The sequence below is a fragment of the Bombus bifarius genome, unplaced genomic scaffold (assembly GCF_011952205.1).
Source record: "Bombus bifarius isolate JDL3187 unplaced genomic scaffold, Bbif_JDL3187 scf7180000009201, whole genome shotgun sequence".
Classification (NCBI taxonomy): domain Eukaryota; kingdom Metazoa; phylum Arthropoda; class Insecta; order Hymenoptera; family Apidae; genus Bombus; species Bombus bifarius.
Window position 1 is genome coordinate 581,643 of NW_022884966.1, and position 18,138 is coordinate 599,780.

Below are 18,138 nucleotides of genomic sequence, written 5' to 3' on the forward strand. Positions count from 1 at the left end.
CAAGGAAAAATAAAACAAATAAAAATTACAAGAAAATATATGTAATGGATACATCTGGACGTTCGAAACTGAACGGAAACAAGAAATCGCAAATCTACAAGGCCATAATCGAACATATCTGAGAGTACAGACTGCAAATTTGAAGCACGTCTACCAAGGTCGAATATTTAATACGAGAAACATTAAAAATACCTACAGTTGAAAGGGAAATTACAAACCGTGCCAATGCTCAACTTAGCAGAATAAAAAAGCACGTATGACTAAAAACTGCTACTCAAACATCCCCAAAAGACTCAACAGAAAGCATCCGGCTGATTTACTCATGCTTCGCCAATAATACGCATCAATATGCAGGACACTGATTCATTCTAGATAAATCTAGCGGAATCGACCCATTGAATACATCCAATTTAAAGAAATGTAATTAATTGAGCTAGACAATGAGGAACATTTGTAAAACAGATGTAAAAAGAATGTTCATTTAACAGAAGCTAATAAGTGAGATATTCAAGAAAATGATTTGAATCATTTGCATCAGAATCTTAGATTCAGGAATGCGTAAATATACAAGTTGAATAAAATAAAGTTAAGTCACGATGAGTCTTGTAATTAATTACAATTGCTATGCGCGTAAAAATGAATCATTGCGCGTGATTCTATGAATCACTGCGATTCTTCTGAATAAAACAGTTCATACTGTAGAAATAGTATTATTCCTCGACTGCCAACTTTCCACTTAGTATTCATCGTCAATCTGCAAAATCTACCATATATCGGACTGTTCTTCGTGATTTCTACACTGATTAATCGAGGCGGTAATTTAATCGAGAGTAAAAGAGCGAAGCTGTGCGCAAATACACATATCACGAGTGACTCTTTCGGAACATATTTCTGTCTCCGTTTCTATCACGCTGTTTCGCAACGTGATAATACGCATTTGCATGACGAATGCTAGTGATAATTCTGGAGAATTTTCGCCGAGATCTGAGTGCCATTGCCGGTAGCAATCCGTAAAAACCCTCCATAAAAACCTTCGAAACAATTTCATGCACAGATACGTATGCAGTACGTATATGTCGCTCCGTGGCAGTGTTCATTCAGAATTCTCTGCGAGCAACTACGTACCTCGATGTCATAGTCCAAAACAACAAGTTTGAACAGAAAAATAAATATGCAAAATTCCTGGAAAGACGGTTTGTATCTTGTTAACGTTGAAAACATTTAATTTTAAGATTAGAATTAATTTTGTATGCCGTGAAAGAAAATATGATAATTTTGTCATCGCGAAAGCTTCATTTTAATATTTCTCTTTACTCGTTGCCTTTAAATTGGAATTTACATTTAAAATATAGTTAACCTCTACGTAATATTTGATTCAAATAAATCATTTAAGCAATCTTTTCTCTTTTCTAGGATACAGTTTCCAATGAATATTTCCTATTCTGAAAAGAAATAAATCAAAAAAAGATGTAGTTGAGAAAATTGTTTAGACAACTTTCCACGATACGTGTCACTCGAGAATTTGCAATTTCATATTCATTGCACGAATAACATTTTATTGACTCATAATGTAACTAATATGTTAGGTGATAAATGTCCCACGCTTACTACATTGTAGCTACAAAAAGTATTTACTCATTAATTAATATCCATCAATTTATTAATATCCGTTAATCCGTTAACGTCAATTAATATGCAAGTATCGGTTAATTAGATCCAAACATGTCCAAATTGTCATTGGAGAATAAAATCCAAAAATTAACAAGCGTATAAAGACGTCTTGTTCTCGCTGTACACGTCTGTTTACGCGTTACGTAACGCAATTCCGTACCGATGTTTATTTCGTTTATCAATCATTATATCAAACATGAAAAGGCGCCACTGCGCCATCCGAGTATTCTATTGCATAAAACAGGTGCATAACAGAAAGAAAGATCTGTCGTAGGATTCCTGGAAGTCGAGTCAAATTTTCAATGCGAAGCGTCGAATGCGTTTCGCACGTAAAAGTGGTCGAGCAGTTGACTTTCGTGGAATACGTTCGATAATAGAGTCGTGAGATTCGTGTGCAATACGGTGTATCATATCGAAGGTCTTGCGAATTGCACGTGTATTGGTCTGTGTACAGTGAACGTGTGTTTTCGTGTGACTCATCGCTAATACATGAACGAAGAAAATATTCGGTACGTAGGCACTCCAACTGGAAAGAAAAAAAAATACATGATTCACTGGCCGCATAATCGAAAATCGTCGAGACGCGCAGAACGCGGACAGCAAATAAAAATGCGTGCTTCAAACTCGCAGCGGTCTTTTTCTGAACTTTCCTTCTTTCGTAACAAAAATCGACGTGTAGCCTCTTACGCATGCTCGGCATAAACGAGCATATCCAATCATTAATGTGGGTTTATTATTACTCGGGTTTCTTATAAATTTACGTTATATATACAAATTATATATATATTAGTGTTGTGGGCCTAAATCCGTGGAACGAGTACCAAACTCACGAAGAGATGACTCAAAATGGAGTAAAAATCAGGAATAACAAAATTCGAAGCTTCATTCTTTGGATTATCGAGTTTGAACATTTAACAATCTACATGCGTATTTTCCAGCTAAAATAAAAATATAATAAAAAATATAAAATGTTAGGGCCGTATGTCTATATTTTACTCAATCCGTATATCTTATTCAAATTTATTTAAATTCAACTGGATTAATTAACAACTCTATCAAACGTTGATAGAGTCTATTTAAATGTTATTATAAAAAGAAGCATGCATAAAAAATACATCTTCTTTCAAAGATATATGATTAGAAAATTATATTTAATATGTGAAAAATATCGAATAGTTACTTACGAATTACTTAATTACGAATAATTTGTGTATCGCGAGACAACAATAGGCGTACAACTTAATGTTCATATATTTTTTTGTAAAATTTTAATTTCATATTATAGCGCATACATGTACAGCTTTGCAAAAGTAACAGGTGTTAATTACATGGGAAAAAATTGCAACTAACGTGTACCTATCGATATATTAACCGACTAGATATACAGTAGACGTCTGCAACGACCAAAATAACTTTACAATTTCATAAATTAATACCGTGATGCTTTGGAATACTTAAAATTTGCGATGCTGTATACGTATAGCATTTTTATTTGATACAATTTTTAATCTAGTCTTCCTTGTAACTTGTAACGTACTTTGCACTTTTAAATGCGTCATCAATGAAAATTTTGCAATCAAAGTTCAAGAACATAGCCGGAGATGACTGCAACATCATTGGTCAGAAGTGAATGTAACGTTACAACCGATTCATACATTTATGCAATCGCAAAAAGTTTAGAATAATTTTGAATTAGCTGCATGTGTGACTGTGTAAAAATCTTGTGGCTGTCACTCGGCGCGATGGTAAGCGTAGTGATTTCGTAATGGAAAAATTACATTTACACGAAATATTTCCGCATTGTAACATAAAACATAACATAACATAAAAGCTATTTGCTTGTAATCTTTTCTAATTTACACACTTTTCAGGAACACTCTTTACAGACATTACCTCGATAGGTAGAATCCTAAATTAAATGCTATAGAACATCTACAGACCGACTTGAAATGAACCATGAAACGAAAGCAAGTAAAAGATATAAACTATAGTTTGAAATATAAGAAAGAAATAACGGATTTATCCGTTGAAATTATTGAACAAAATCAACAATTGAAATTATTGAACAAAATCTCCAAAAGATCTCGTGTTATTATATTAGATATATTATTTTAGCAAAATTTAAGTATATCACTGATACTTCTTCATTTTAAAAACTTCTTAAATATTTAATATAACATGCACTATCTTTATAATCGTTCGTCGAAATAAAATATCTCTATTTGATATACTTTTTGAGACTTTTGAGACTATTTGAGACTTTTACACGATACCTGTATTCTTTTTTATTTATATATTTTATTTATATTTTATTTTTGCTTTATATCCTATTTACATATTTATTTTCTTTTATTTATTATAGTTGACTGGAATAAATATTTTGATGGTTTTAAATTACGAATATGTTATCGACTCTGTACAAAGGTACTACGAACTCGGGGTAAGAAATGGTTGTAAGTTGTAACATTCTCTTCCGTTTCTATTCTCGATTGATAACTTTGATATTACTTATCGCGAAGCGCGTGTCACTATTGGTATTTAAACATAAGTTACATAACAATCTTTGTAACTTTAATCATTTTTGCGAAATTATATTCGAAAATTAAATTATTATTTTCTATACCGATTTATCCTAAATTATTCTTCTTAAAGAATCGAAATCATACCGAGCAGCATATGCACATAAGCAGTAAGATTCGTGAAATTTGAACCTCGTTGTAGTACTTGATAACAAAATGTTTAAGAATCTTAATTTGCCCGCAGAATAATTCAAGATCGAATCTGTTTCCAGATAATAAAACATTTGATTGTACAATTTCAAAATATCTGACAAGATCGCATAGCAACGAGTTCTACTGTATATGTTATATGATAAATAGATAGTATCTAGTATTTTCTATTGTTAATTTGTATAATATCAGTATATTACGTATATTTAATTAATCTTAATCATAAAAACTTCTCATTCGTTCTGATCATATCGTAATAATTTATTTTGAAAATCGAATTACGTAGAACGTATGACAAATGTTTCAAAGTCGGTTAATCGATAAATCTGGCCAATAAGTCATCAAACTGATCAAACTATCCCACGCGTGGACCAAGTCTCGCGTGTTTAAGCTCACAACACAGCCAAGAAATTCCCTGAAGAGGGATGACCGGCAGGTGTAAAAAAGGTGTACGAGAAGATCCGTTCCACCTGCGGTTTCCACGTTTCAAGGTTCTTCGGAAGAGAAGAAGAAGTACTTGGTAGCGGCGGTTTATTTAGCCGATATAACAAGTAAAAGGTAGCATCAGTAATCGATAAGTTTCGTAGATATATACTTGCACAATTATAAAAAGCGAGAAGAAACTCGACATCTTCAATAGCGAGTAACACTCGTCGAGAGTCCGGACACGAACACTTCGAACTCGAACGCTTAATAAAAACATTCCTGGGGAACTGGGAATGCCGCAAATTTCTTCACTCCATTTGATTCCAAGCAATTTCTATACTCATTAGGTCACCAACAGTAGGTCAGAATTTTTCAAGCACGCTCTCGGAGTGTTCCATAAAGAGTTTCGTGAAAGAGTGCTACGTATTCGGAGCGCGATGTTAAAAACGATAATGCGACTTCCAATCGAAATTTTTGCGTCAAACACGGGTGGATATGCAATTTGTGGAATCTTCTAGTAATAGTGATTCTAAGAAAGAAATAAGATGAGAGATTAAAATAAAATTGGAAAGCTAACAGTGTCTTGCGATGAATTATTAAGTTCCAAAATTCGAAGAAGGTATCATATTTTTTAATGTCGTTATCCTATTTCTAAAATATACGGATGCTTTGTAAAAAAAATTTCGAAAGAACAAAACTAGTGAAAACAATCATTTCAGAATTACGATAAAATTTTATACTTGTAGCTACTCTCATTATTTTTACTTTGACAAATAAATTTCGAATTCAGGAAATACGTGATCGCTATTGAAAATTCATATAATACAATTCACTTGAATGGATGCAAAACTTAATTACATTGTGGAAGAAAATAATACTATAATGACCACTAGAATTTAGTAATTTCGAATAAGTAAATCAACTAAATTCCAATATAAAGAAATAGAATATAATCTCATTTTACTCAAATAAACGCATCGAATTCTTGAATTTATTTATATTTATATTTGAAGAATATATCATTGCTGGAACCGCTAGAGTGAATACGAACGAAAGTGTTCTTTTTATCTACCTTTGCACATAAAATACTTATCTGTATCCTTTAAAAATTCATCTTTGTTTGTGATAAGAATATTAATGTCAAAGCGCGGAAAATCGTCATCACAATTCATAGAAATTGAAAACTAGAAGCTCAAACAAAGTGCTGTATACATAGATACGTATACTCGTATATTTTTACGTAAAAGATCTCAAGCAAACTGTTCCATGTACGTAGATACATGTAAAAATTGTTATTACTTTGCCAAAAATGGAAACGCATGGGGGGGGGGGAACAGCAGTGGAGGAAAAAAGAGGGAACGGGGGAAAGAGAGAGAGAGAGAGAGAGAGGAATAAACAAAGAAAGATCATCGAAGAAACAGAAACAAAAAGTTGTCAAAGGAAAAGGGAAAAGGAGGAACTGAAGAAATAGAGGAAAAAGGGAGAAAAGGAATCAAGAGATGGTGGTGGGGGAAACAAAGTAAAAAGAGACTAAAGAAGAATCGAGAATGAGAGAGGAGAAGAGAAAAACTGGCCACGATAGTACATACACACATACATAGAAGTAGCAGAGAAGAGACGAAGGAAGGCCTCGACCGTTGATTGTCGAGCCGATGTAAACTGAACCATGGAACGTACAAGTCGGGCAAGTTGTGTATAGGCGAGTAACCAGTCAGCCAACCAGCCAACCAGTCAGGCTAGAAGACGCAAGCCTGTGCTCGATCGGAGTTCCGGTGGAGCCCGCCTGGTGTTCGTCCGAAACGCCAGGACATTCCACGAAATGCCCTGCCGTTCTACTCCTCCCTCCATTTTTCCCCTCTTTTCCTCTTCCTCTACTCCACGCCGCTTCCACTTGCTGCCTGAACGTTCGAAGATCCGTAAGCAGTACTCTACGAGCGCGAGTACAGCGATGGGATCGATGTGCGATAAAATTGTCCTTACAAGTCCTGTAAATTTCGAAAAGATAATATTTTTATTTAACAGTTCCTCGATAGAATTTCAGAATTATTATAGACATTTTGAATAGTGCATCGTATAACAATAGAACCAAAGTTACGCATAAATCTACATTTATATAGATTAATAATTTCATTATGTACGTACGTTATGTAATCTATTTGCATCGTCGATTTCTTAAAATATGTAACACAAAGTTCTAATAAGAAGCAACATGTTTATTATGAAAATTTTCCTAAAATTATATTCATAAACAAAATTTGCATTATACGATAATTGAACACTTGCATTATAGAATTAATATTAATAAATAAACATTGACAAGCAGAGTGTATAAATAAAAAGATGTTTAAATGTAAATTCGAGACGAATCGATACGTATACATGCATCTTGATCGTAAATTGATCCCATCGCTACACAAAGTGTGCACAATCTCCACGTCATATGGCAGTCAGTTACATGTGGATTCTCCACGTACGCACACAAACACTGTACAATATACAACCGATCACGCCTCTCTTCGTATTATACTACTACAAATGCGTACCTCTTATTGCTCCTCCTGCAGGGCCGTATACATCGTCGTTTACACCGGAAATTGTCGAGCAATTTCAAACAACCTTTTATACTTTTATATTCCTTATTCATAAAATTAATCGGAACTATAAATTTATTGCATTATACGCGAAACTGTGTCAAACAATGAATATATGAATGAAAAAATTTTCCGAGCTGTTAGTTAAGAATAATTTATGTATGTAATTGTTGATAACCTTCTCTCCTTCTTATATCTTTGACTAATCAAAGAAATGACAATTATAATTGATTGTTTGATTAAATTATATTCAATAATTAATACATGACTCGCAAGTTAAACGAATATATCGAATACCCTTTGCATGTTAATTATTATCTATGTTGGTTTTTCAGTAGCTGATTTACATTTATATTTATATATATATGTATCTCGATCATGGGTTTAAAATTTTTACAAAATATTATAAGGAACCGCTCAGCCATAATGCAATTAGTACTTAATACACTATCATTATCGTGGCTTATCATCCAAGGACAATCAAGCAAACGTATAATTAACGATTGTGCCACGTAGCCCATAGACAAACTCCCAGTTACACACGTTTATCGATCATATCATATCTGATACGTAGTATTACTTGCAGTAGTTATTCCGGGTCCACTCAACTGCTGGGAATCATTTTAAACGCAATAAATTACTTCATTTTATTAATCAATTCACCAATTATATTTATTATTTGACTCAGAATCTCTACGTTTCGCTGTATCTTCTGTCGAGTACTTCTATCACGTATATTTGTATTTATGGTTGCTACAGATATGATAAACAGCTCTTAGTTAAGTACATAGTCATTCAACTTTAGTACTCTACACGAATTTCTCAATAACAAATTTTATTTATTGCGTGTATACATTTTATAAAATTATGATGTGTTCAAAAAGTACTAAAATCGAATATATTCGATTATATTTATGTATTTATAATACATTTATGTAACATTTATGATACATTTATAATACAACTGTGTGTATTATATTTTATACATATGATTATAAAACACTTACTTTTTTAAACAAAAGCTGCAATATTAAACACTTTATAATGAATAAAAACAATAAGCTACAATAAAGTAAAATATATAAAAATCTACGTTTCAAATAAGATTGAACATAGTTATCTATGCACATATATATCATTTAACGAGATGAGAATTTCCAGGAACACAATGAATCATGTATCTAAACGCAAGTCGCTATAAATTGTTTAAAAACGAAACAAACATTTTCCGCGAAATTTGAATTAATCTTTTCCAATGTATCCGGTTTCGCATAAAATTGAAATTTCATTTATCTAAAAATAAATGTTATATGAGATATTTAATGGCATCAGTTTCATACTTCTCGTGACCGTACGTACTACGTATTCAATTTTACTTCAGTGCTCAATTTTTTAACAAAATTAATAACATTAATATATTTTAATGAATAAAAGCTGACGAAATTACATAACAAATACGGCTTGTTTCTTTCTTAGTAATTATTTAGGTAATACTTTGATACTATACTATACACACTACTAACGTGAAAATTGTTAATCTATCAATTGAATCACTCGTTCACCAGAAACTTCTGTAATTATGGAATTAAAAATGAATCGAATTTTATTATTTTATTTTTTTTAATTAAAGAATTTTTAATAGGATTAAAAATAAGCAAATCATTAACAGATAGATCGGTGCTCATCCTTACAAGTATAGATGTGATATTGCCATTCTTGATAGAAATAAAACAACATGTAATGGAATAAGGGATCTTTAAATAAAGGAATCGCTACGTCAAGAGGATTAAAAGCTTCACTAATGAATTGACCTGTATTTCCTGGTTAACAGATTAAGAATTTTAGCTTTATTTATATATCATAATCGTAAAAGACTTTAATAAAAATGTATTTTAAGAAAAAATTAGTCATGTCACTGTTACCTAAAATATCTACCCATGCTTTACCTGATTAACGTCATTTGCTGTATAAAGTAATATTTAGAGCAATATCAAACTTCAGAAAAAGACATAGTAATTACTAAATATATTCATAATATAATTGATAATAAAAAATGTTAAACATTCTACAATATTGTACGAGATATATTTTGAATAAATATTGAAAACATTGTAATATATATTAAACTTTAAAACATCTAAGCCATGTATGTTATCGTCAAAGCTTATATTAATAATATTAGAACCAATAGATATATAATTCACAAAAATGATAGATATTGTAACAAATATTAATCCGACGGCGAATATAACATTTAATAAAAATGATATTAATATCGTGATAATTGCATTGTTACAAGCGTTATCTAATTATTTATACAAATTCCACAATCTTCGATCATTGTTAATATTTCTCACTGAAAACATTTAATATTAAATTAATAACAAGCATCTTTTAATAAATTAATAAAAACCATCAATATGAAGAAAGATCGTTTCTATTTTCTGTTAGCTTTCATGATTAGTATTTTCTTCCGATCGTCTTCCCCGAGAAGCGGGTGCTTCGTAGAGGTCAATTCCCCGAAGGCCGTCCTTCCGGGACTGGCAGACGCGTGAGAAGGTTGTATGTATGTACATACATATTTGCCCGATAGCAGAGACTCCCTGCAGAACTCTCGAGCAGGGACGATGGAACAGTTGAAGCGACACCTCAGAAAACTGCGTATGCCCTTAACTTTTACCGATCCAGAATAGATAGGTAAAGTAGATTATCACGAGGGATTTTTGTTTACTTGTTATTACGTTATCCTCCCTATTCTCATATCAATAAAACGAAAGAAGCTTGGCCATTACGCCAACAATGCTGAATATGATAAATACCTTTTTACTTTTCTCTTGTGTTTTTGATTTTCTTACACCGTAAAAGTGTAATCGAAAGAATAGTAACACTCAAACAATAATATGCGTTTCAATACAGCGAAGGAAGACGCGAATAATGAGGTGAATTTTATTGACTAGATAATCATTTTAATTATCATTTTATTAATTTATATTTTATAAATTTATATATTTGCATATTATAAGAAGGTAATGACATATAATACATTTGATAGAGAATGACATACGTTTCAAAGTTCTAGAATGAAAGTATTATGTAATAGAATCATTTTAATATTGAGAAATATGAAATAAAATGACAAAAAATATTTTATTCGATGTCTCATTTATAACTTACAACTACCCTATGATATCAAAGAAAATCCATCAAACATCTCATAAGAAAATCAGCGTGACGTTAAAAGTAGTTGCAGTGAGGATTCATCGCAGTCAGGTATTTTCTCGAATTTCCATTTAATGTGTAGAGACACAAGGCCACTGTTAAAAGCCTCATTATCGTCTTCGAATATGAGGTATAGATCAGAGAGAGAGAGAGAGAGAGAGAGAGAGAGAGAGAGAGAGAAAGAGGGAAAGAGAGAGAGCGTAGTAGAGTACGTCCCTGTGGGTTTTAGTCAAGTATCGCTAACTCTGCCTCTCCACAGGCTTTCTCGGTGTTAAAGTTTGTCCACATGTTTTTTTCTACGTTTCGTGTACGAAACGCACCTGACTTGTCTAGATACTATAGGACATGTATATGTGTAAACATATAACGTATAGTTTATATAAACCAAGAAAGCAGTTTGCTCTATGTCCATAATTGAAACAAATCATGAAATGAACAAAGCTGAATGAACGAGCGCTTAATACTATAACCACAGAAAAAATAATGACATAACAAAAATATACGTATACTTTGTTTATTAGTCTCCTAATTCTTTCGCTCAAAAGCTTAATGCAGGAATTTGTAATTAAAAATTTAGAGTTTGGAATGCTCCCTAGGAAATTTCGTAATAAATTCGAAATAAATAAATCGAAACTTAAATACATACTTATAAGTATTGCTATAGAAATTTATACAAGTAAATTATTATTCGAAAAGACGTTCTATCGCTTTTATATTTTCCAATTATAATTTATTATGAATGTAAAATTTAAATATACACACATATACATTTATATATATTTCTTTTTAGGCGTAGCACCTATTTTAAAACACATGTTGTAATAAAACACATGTTGACCAGCATACAAACAACAACTAATAAATACGTTAACTAACGAAAAGTCATTTAAAATACGTATTTAAATTAAATATAGTCATTAACTATACTTGTTGAGATGTTCATGAAACCGATAATAATGTACTACATTTTCTGCTTTAATTTTATACTTCTGCTAATGCAATTATTGCTATTAAGACAGCTGTAAATGCAAGGAATCTACGGAAATGTTTGAACGTAGAGTATTAACCCATCGCAGAGAACCCGTTATAAATCACGAGCGTGGTATAACCAAGAGCGTTTCGGAAGATTGAATGCGTGTGGATGAAGCTTTACACTCGTCTGAACCTCGAAATCGTCCCCTCTCGTCCCACCAGGATCCCCACTCTGATCGTTCGAGTCCATCCCTTCAGTGGCTCGGCAGTGCGCGTTCGATACACGGAATCGCCTCGTGGTTCTCGGAAGGCAGTAGACTGTCGTCAGCCACGCCAGACGGCGCACTGCTCGCACGCTCACTGCTCTCTCGTCAGAGATACTCGCCCACTGGTTCACCCACGGCTGCTGTTACCTCGCTCTCGCGGCCTCTTTCTCTCGTCATCTCGCTCTCTCTCTATCTCTCTCTCTCTGCCCGGCTGCTGGCAGCGGCAGACTCGGCTTAGCGGGCCGCCAGTTACGCAACAATAACAACGCCGTCAGGAGGTGTAGCATGCGCGTGCTGTGCCACCTATACGCCGACGAACGACCCTGGAACGACGAGCTGACGATCCGTCGTCGTCGCCGCCGCTTCTGCTGTTACTGCTGCTGCGATCACTTGTTGAGGCGAGCGCGCATCCGTTTCGCAACGCAGCTACACAGTACGAGCGTCTTCTTTTAGTGAGAAAAGATTGTGGTGATAGTAGTAGTGGTAGTGGTAGTGGTGACGATCAAGCAAGAGCGTGGAAAGTGCGTGTAGTGTTGTCGAACAGGAATTATGTTGTAGGAAGAGTGATGAGTAGTAACGTATTAGACACGGTGGAAAGCGGTTTGTGCCTATGCCGAGTGAGTGGCGCGATCAAATACTCGATACGCGATACGCGCTTCAAGATCGTACCTTACGGTAGATCGAATCGGTTCTTTATCGTCTCAATCGAGGACAAATGAGCGAGAAATTGTAACGTTATCGTGCATCCCAGCTGTCTCCTCGAAGCGACGTTGTCCCTGTTGGCTGTCAAGCGAAGATTCATCGAACCGAAGAAACTGATTTCTGCGTAACACTATATCGTTTTTGCGATAGGAAACTTATGCTAAAAAGAAAAGAAAATTCCGTCATGGATACTTGTTGAACCAAGACTATTGAAATCGCGTCGTAACGTTATTCTTGAGAATCACGCGAGGGAAGAAAGGCAAAAAGGAAAAAAGGAAGAAAGACACAGGAAGAATTTATCGTTGGTTAAAGCGCGAGGTGCACGTCCGAGAGAAGTACGCGAAGTGATACACGAAATACGTTGCGATTAGGCGCCAATGACGTCAGACAAGAGTCGCGGAGCCGCACTGATATGTATATATATCAGTGCGGAACCGTGTAAGTCGCAAGAGGAATTCGTTTGTGGAGTTTGCGGTGCGTTTACCGACGCGATGTCGTCGTTGTATTGGTGATATTACGGTTGGTGATTGTAATCGTAGTAGTAACAACAGCACTATATGTCTAAGTAGTATTGGTGCTGGCAAGAGTTGTGTAGTGAGTTCGGTATCAGTATTACCGAGCAGAAAAGTGGTGGGGCTAAAGGAGAACCCGTGTGGAATTGCTGCGTGGTCCGTCGTGGTAGCCAATTATATTTTCTACGTGTATGCTACGCGGGCAATGACTAACTGCTCACCGTTAAGTGTGTTAGTAGGAGATATCGTCGACGGACCCGTTTCTGCGTTGGTGTTACCGTCTACGTCAGCACCGGTCGGATGGGATTTGCATAGCAAACAGATTGACGCGCTGGTAAGTGGATAACGAGAGAGGAGTCGCGACTCTGTGTCCCACCGCATACCAAAGAGAAAAGGATAGTGCGCGTATAAGTCCCTCTGTGTTGTTCTCGTGCTTCTGGAGTAACAAGTGAGCGGCGAAACGGCGTTGCCATGACGACAGGTGAACCATGAGCTACTCCTCTCTCTTTCTACCAATATCTCTCTCTTTCTCTCTCTCTCTCTCTCTCTCTCTCTCGCTTCTTCTCCCGTCTTTCCATTCCGAGAATCTTTCTTTTTCTACCCCTCACTATAGGCTTTCTCTTTTTCTCTCTCTCGTGAGGGCGCGCGCGCGCACGTGTATGAATCCTTTCCTCTCTTGGAATCTCTTATTTGCTCTCTTTCTCTTCCTCCATCTCTATCTTCGTTCGTGTTCCTCTTTCCTTGTAACCTCCCTTTGCCGTCAATCTTAGAATCTGTCCCTCTCTTTCTATCTTTCCTCTTTTCCTATCTTTCTTTCTCTCGTTCTTTGGCCGATTCTCGCAATTGTCCCCCTTCTCGTCTCTGACCCCGTATACTCGTAAGATACGGTGCGACAACAGGAGGTCGTCTGTCTTCTTTCTTCCTAGCATAAACCGCATTTATCTACCTGTCTCCGCTTCGCGGCCTTTCTTCCCCTCCTGTTTTTCCGTCCTTCTCTTTGTTCGCGCTCCGTTTCTTTCTTTTTCCTCAACGGTCTTCTCTCGTACGTATTTCCCCACTCCTCGAAGGAGCCGTGTAATCTCTCGTGCTAGCTCGCACTCGCTTACGCTTGGAGAACGCTCGGTTAACGCCGTTGTAGCATGCCTAACGCGTAGGCCGCACGATATTCCAAGTACGCTTGGCTATTTTCATGCTACGCCAGAAAGACACCTAGCGACGCGCCACGCTTGTAGGTGACACGACTGATCTCCGACCGCTGTATAAAGTCGAAACCAGATCGAACCGACCAACTGGAATTCTTTAGTTATCTAGCCTGCTAAGTTATAGAAAACATCAAATTAGTCATAATTTTTTCTTTTTTATATTTTTTAATTCTGTTATAAATAACTATACCTCCAAGCCATTATTTAAGGAAACGTTGACGCAAAAATAAATTAATCACTTTATTTGGATAAGAGACGTGTAAAAGCGATAATTTCTGATTCAACTACAGTGTATACATACATAGATTTTCACAAGTCGAATTTAAGTCATCACACACGAGCATACATACATAAAATAAATCGTTAACATTAAAATTTACCGAGAGATTCCTTACAATAAATCGTATGTTATTAAAGCAAGAGGGAAGCCTTCTTCTCGCCAGCCTGATATCCTCGACGCAAATGTTATGTATAGGGTGGGACAGAAATAACAGTACAACTGGAAAGACAGAGATTCTATATAAAGAAAATAAGTAAATAATATGGTATGACGTTTTTTCCAGACATAATTTTGAAAATTTGTTGGATACGCAATCACCTATCATGCTATTCCGTTGTGACTGTATGCATTCGAGCTAACATTTATGAACAATGGCAGTGTAGACAGAGAATAGGTTTTAACAAATTCTTCGTTACTCTATATTATATGTATCATACATAGGTTGCGTAATAGAAGACATTTCTCCACGAGGTGTGAATGTCATTCTACGTATTTTGTTTAGTATTTTTGATGAAAAAATTTATCAAAGAATGAAACGAAGATAGACAAATAACACGAGGTTATTTTATCAAATAGTACATAACGAACGTGATGTTACAATCATCGCTAACAAATTATTCAAGTAAGAGAAATGCATGCGTTACACGCACGAAGTTCTATATCCTGTTAAAAGAATTCAGTTGCTTTATTTTGATAATTGTTATCTGTTATATCGAATCGACAAAGTTTAAGTTATGTTATAACTAACTATGTTATAAATAGCTGTTAATTATTAGTTACTTCAATGGAATCCCGGTGGTGTTTTCGATACCCATGTTTTCAAGAAGTTTCGAAAAAGAATTCGAGGAAATTGGGAAGACAGCTGCGGAGTGTTAACCCAGATTCAAATTCTATGATGATTTCACATACCATTGGTAGTTTGAGAAATTTTCATTTGAAAGAAGCTTTATTTACAATAAAAGTGTGAAAATTTATTCGTTATAATGTATTGATTTTATATAGAGCAAGTCAATTGAATAATTAATATAATATAGAAAGAATTATATAGCATATTAGTTATTTTTGATTATAATATACTTCAAATAAATATATTTCATTTAACGCTAACCTTACCAAGCCCGGTCAAATGACCGATTTCGAAATTTAATTTAAAGTTGTACATACATTGTTATTTCTTTCGTTCATCTAACTTTGTGTAAATTCTTATATTATATGATTAATCAATTTCTACATTTTTGAAACCGGTCATTTGACCGGGCCTGTTAAATGGATCGACGTGGTATAATGATTTCCTCTTGTCTTAAAAATTTTAGTGCTTAAATTCAAATTCAGTTGTAAAGGATAGAAAGAGAGACACGTTATTATGTACATAGAAAAAATGAATAGCACACGGGTCCCAGTAGAAGAAAGATGTTACGAATACTCGTTTAAACCATCTGATTAAAATACGTAACTATTGCACCCAGTCAATGTTGACAGAACGATTAAATTTATTCGATTCACTTGTCAAAACTTTAATAGCCGAGAGATCGTTGTCGTAAATCTGGTAAACTTGGTTACATTCGTTCATTGATACCATAAAGTGTTTACGGCCTTGTAATAAGCTTAAACCCCTGCCGTATAATATTGAATGAGACTCGTGGAAAGAGGAATGAAAATCACAAGTCAGACTCGTATGGAATCCGGAATAAACATGAAAATGGTCAAATAGATTCATAACACAGATTGCGGACCAAAACATACTCCCCCCCCCCCCTCAGTAAAGGAAGATCAAGAGAACGACCCGAAGTTTGTTTGCCCCAGTGTGTAAACGATTTTGTTACTGACTACGGCACGTACGGGCCCAAATTAAATCGTACGAAAAGGGGTTGAAAGTATATGGAATTTTCTAGCAGATAAAAATTTCTCGGTGCGATATTGTAAATAGTCCATTAGCAACGACGGTGGTACAAAGGGCGGTTGTAGACGGGTTGACTAAGTAGTCGACTAGCGAGAAATTTTAATATGTCGCTTTGTGTAAGTGCAAATTTGGTTGACTGATATAGTCGACGATCGACTTTATTTTTCGAGTAATTTTCGTGTATGAACACCAAATTTTGTTGTGTAGGTTAGTAAAACCTAGTCATGTTCAGTCGACCACGGAATTTAACTTTTTAGATTTTCTGGTCGACTAGGGTTCTTTATCTGGCACTCCTTGCTAGCCGACCGCTTAGTCGACCCGCCTGTACCCATCCAAAGGGGTCGACCATTTCCCCGTAAGAGAACACGTGTTTTTATGTTTTTTTAATGATATTGATAATTGCCGAAAGTTCGACGATCATTATTCGAATTCGAATTTACTTATCAGACAGTAAATAAATATACTTATTAAAGCATGTGTATGCCAGTTGCTTTTATTCGTTGCATGAAAATTTCTCCCGCTTTCCTCGTTACAAAAGCGTCGAATGCATTCATTTTTCTCGTCGAAACTACTTTCGATCTTGCAACTTTAACGGCTTCAACGAACCGACACAATTCTTATTCCAGCCTTTTAATTTGAAATTATATTATGCGAGTAAAATTTTCTCGCATCAGAACACAAAGTACTGATTTTATCTAGTGATTTCCGTTCTCATCTTCTGTATTTTCCTTTCAACGAATATTATCTTTTTTGGCGCAAAGGATCTTAATTGAATGAAAATAATTATCAGAGCTCGCACGCCGAGCAGTTGATATAAACTTAACCTTTTCTATTCTACGAATGCTTCTATATGCGTTCAGTAAAATCATAGTTTTCTCGACAGAATACATACTTACATGTATGAAAGAAAATCTCATAGTCGTTGCCTATGAACGCTTGAACGCGTCAAACATGGTCGATAAGCCTATTTTTTGAGTAAAAATTTGCGTTACAACTGAATTTTCTTTGGAAAGTGGAAAATTTAATGCTTTTTTTTACACTTTGTGGATTTATGTTGTAATTAGTATCTGCATATTCAAATTGTTTTATTTGCGTTAAACAGATATCTATCCAGATCACGAACATGCCTCCTATGCGTTTTGAATATTCTGTCTGTGTTGATGTATGGTATAAAAAGAAATGCATATCGCAAAGCTTAATATTGCTATTATACTATTTAATGTCTTTTAATATGCTATTTGTACACTTTGGAAAGACTTTCATCGCGGACGGAGCAAGACTCTAATATAAAAAATCAATCGTCAAAGTACTTCTCGTTATCGCAACAAGATTATTATTTCGTTGATTTATTTAAATTTCTTAAAGGAATTGTATAATTTTAGACGCCTTTCCACGGCATTCACCTGTACACTTGTACGCTTGTACACACATACTTTGATTGAATATAAATGATCACAATAAAAAAGAACCGTTGCACTATCATTTGATCGTTCCTGAATCTGCAAGCTAAGAATAGATTCAATAGAGGAAATGAATTGAATGGGAGTTTACTGAAGAAAAAGCATGTTTTGATTCTACATTACCAGTCTCGTTTGTCTCTATTAATGTTTTATTTTAAGAAAATACATGAAGCAAATTATTTAATACAGAAATCTTATAGAAAAATCC

At 34.7% G+C, this 18,138-nt stretch overlaps 2 protein-coding genes and 1 pseudogene across 3 annotated transcripts in view; 2 read left to right on the forward strand and 1 right to left on the reverse strand.

The window, feature by feature from the left end:
• Nucleotides 1–473: 473 nt before the first annotated feature.
• Nucleotides 474–1,618, forward strand: LOC117214566 (annotated as a pseudogene).
• A 4,882-nt stretch (nucleotides 1,619–6,500) lies between these two features.
• LOC117214576 lies at nucleotides 6,501–7,549 on the reverse strand. The gene is made up of 2 exons (XM_033460765.1): nucleotides 7,370–7,549; nucleotides 6,501–6,811 (listed from the first exon to the last, which is right to left on the reverse strand). The coding sequence occupies exons 1-2, from the start codon at nucleotides 7,468–7,470 to the stop codon at nucleotides 6,538–6,540; spliced, it is 375 nt and encodes a 124-aa protein (XP_033316656.1). The 5' UTR covers nucleotides 7,471–7,549; the 3' UTR covers nucleotides 6,501–6,537.
• A 5,902-nt stretch (nucleotides 7,550–13,451) lies between these two features.
• The window catches only part of LOC117214523, a 66,567-nt gene continuing 61,880 nt past the window's right edge, over nucleotides 13,452–18,138 (forward strand). For both annotated transcript variants that reach the window (XM_033460684.1, XM_033460686.1), the window contains exon 1: nucleotides 13,452–13,569. In XM_033460684.1, coding sequence (XP_033316575.1) covers nucleotides 13,560–13,569 — 10 coding nt within the window. In that variant the 5' untranslated portion in view covers nucleotides 13,452–13,559. The remainder of the gene's footprint in view (nucleotides 13,570–18,138) is intronic.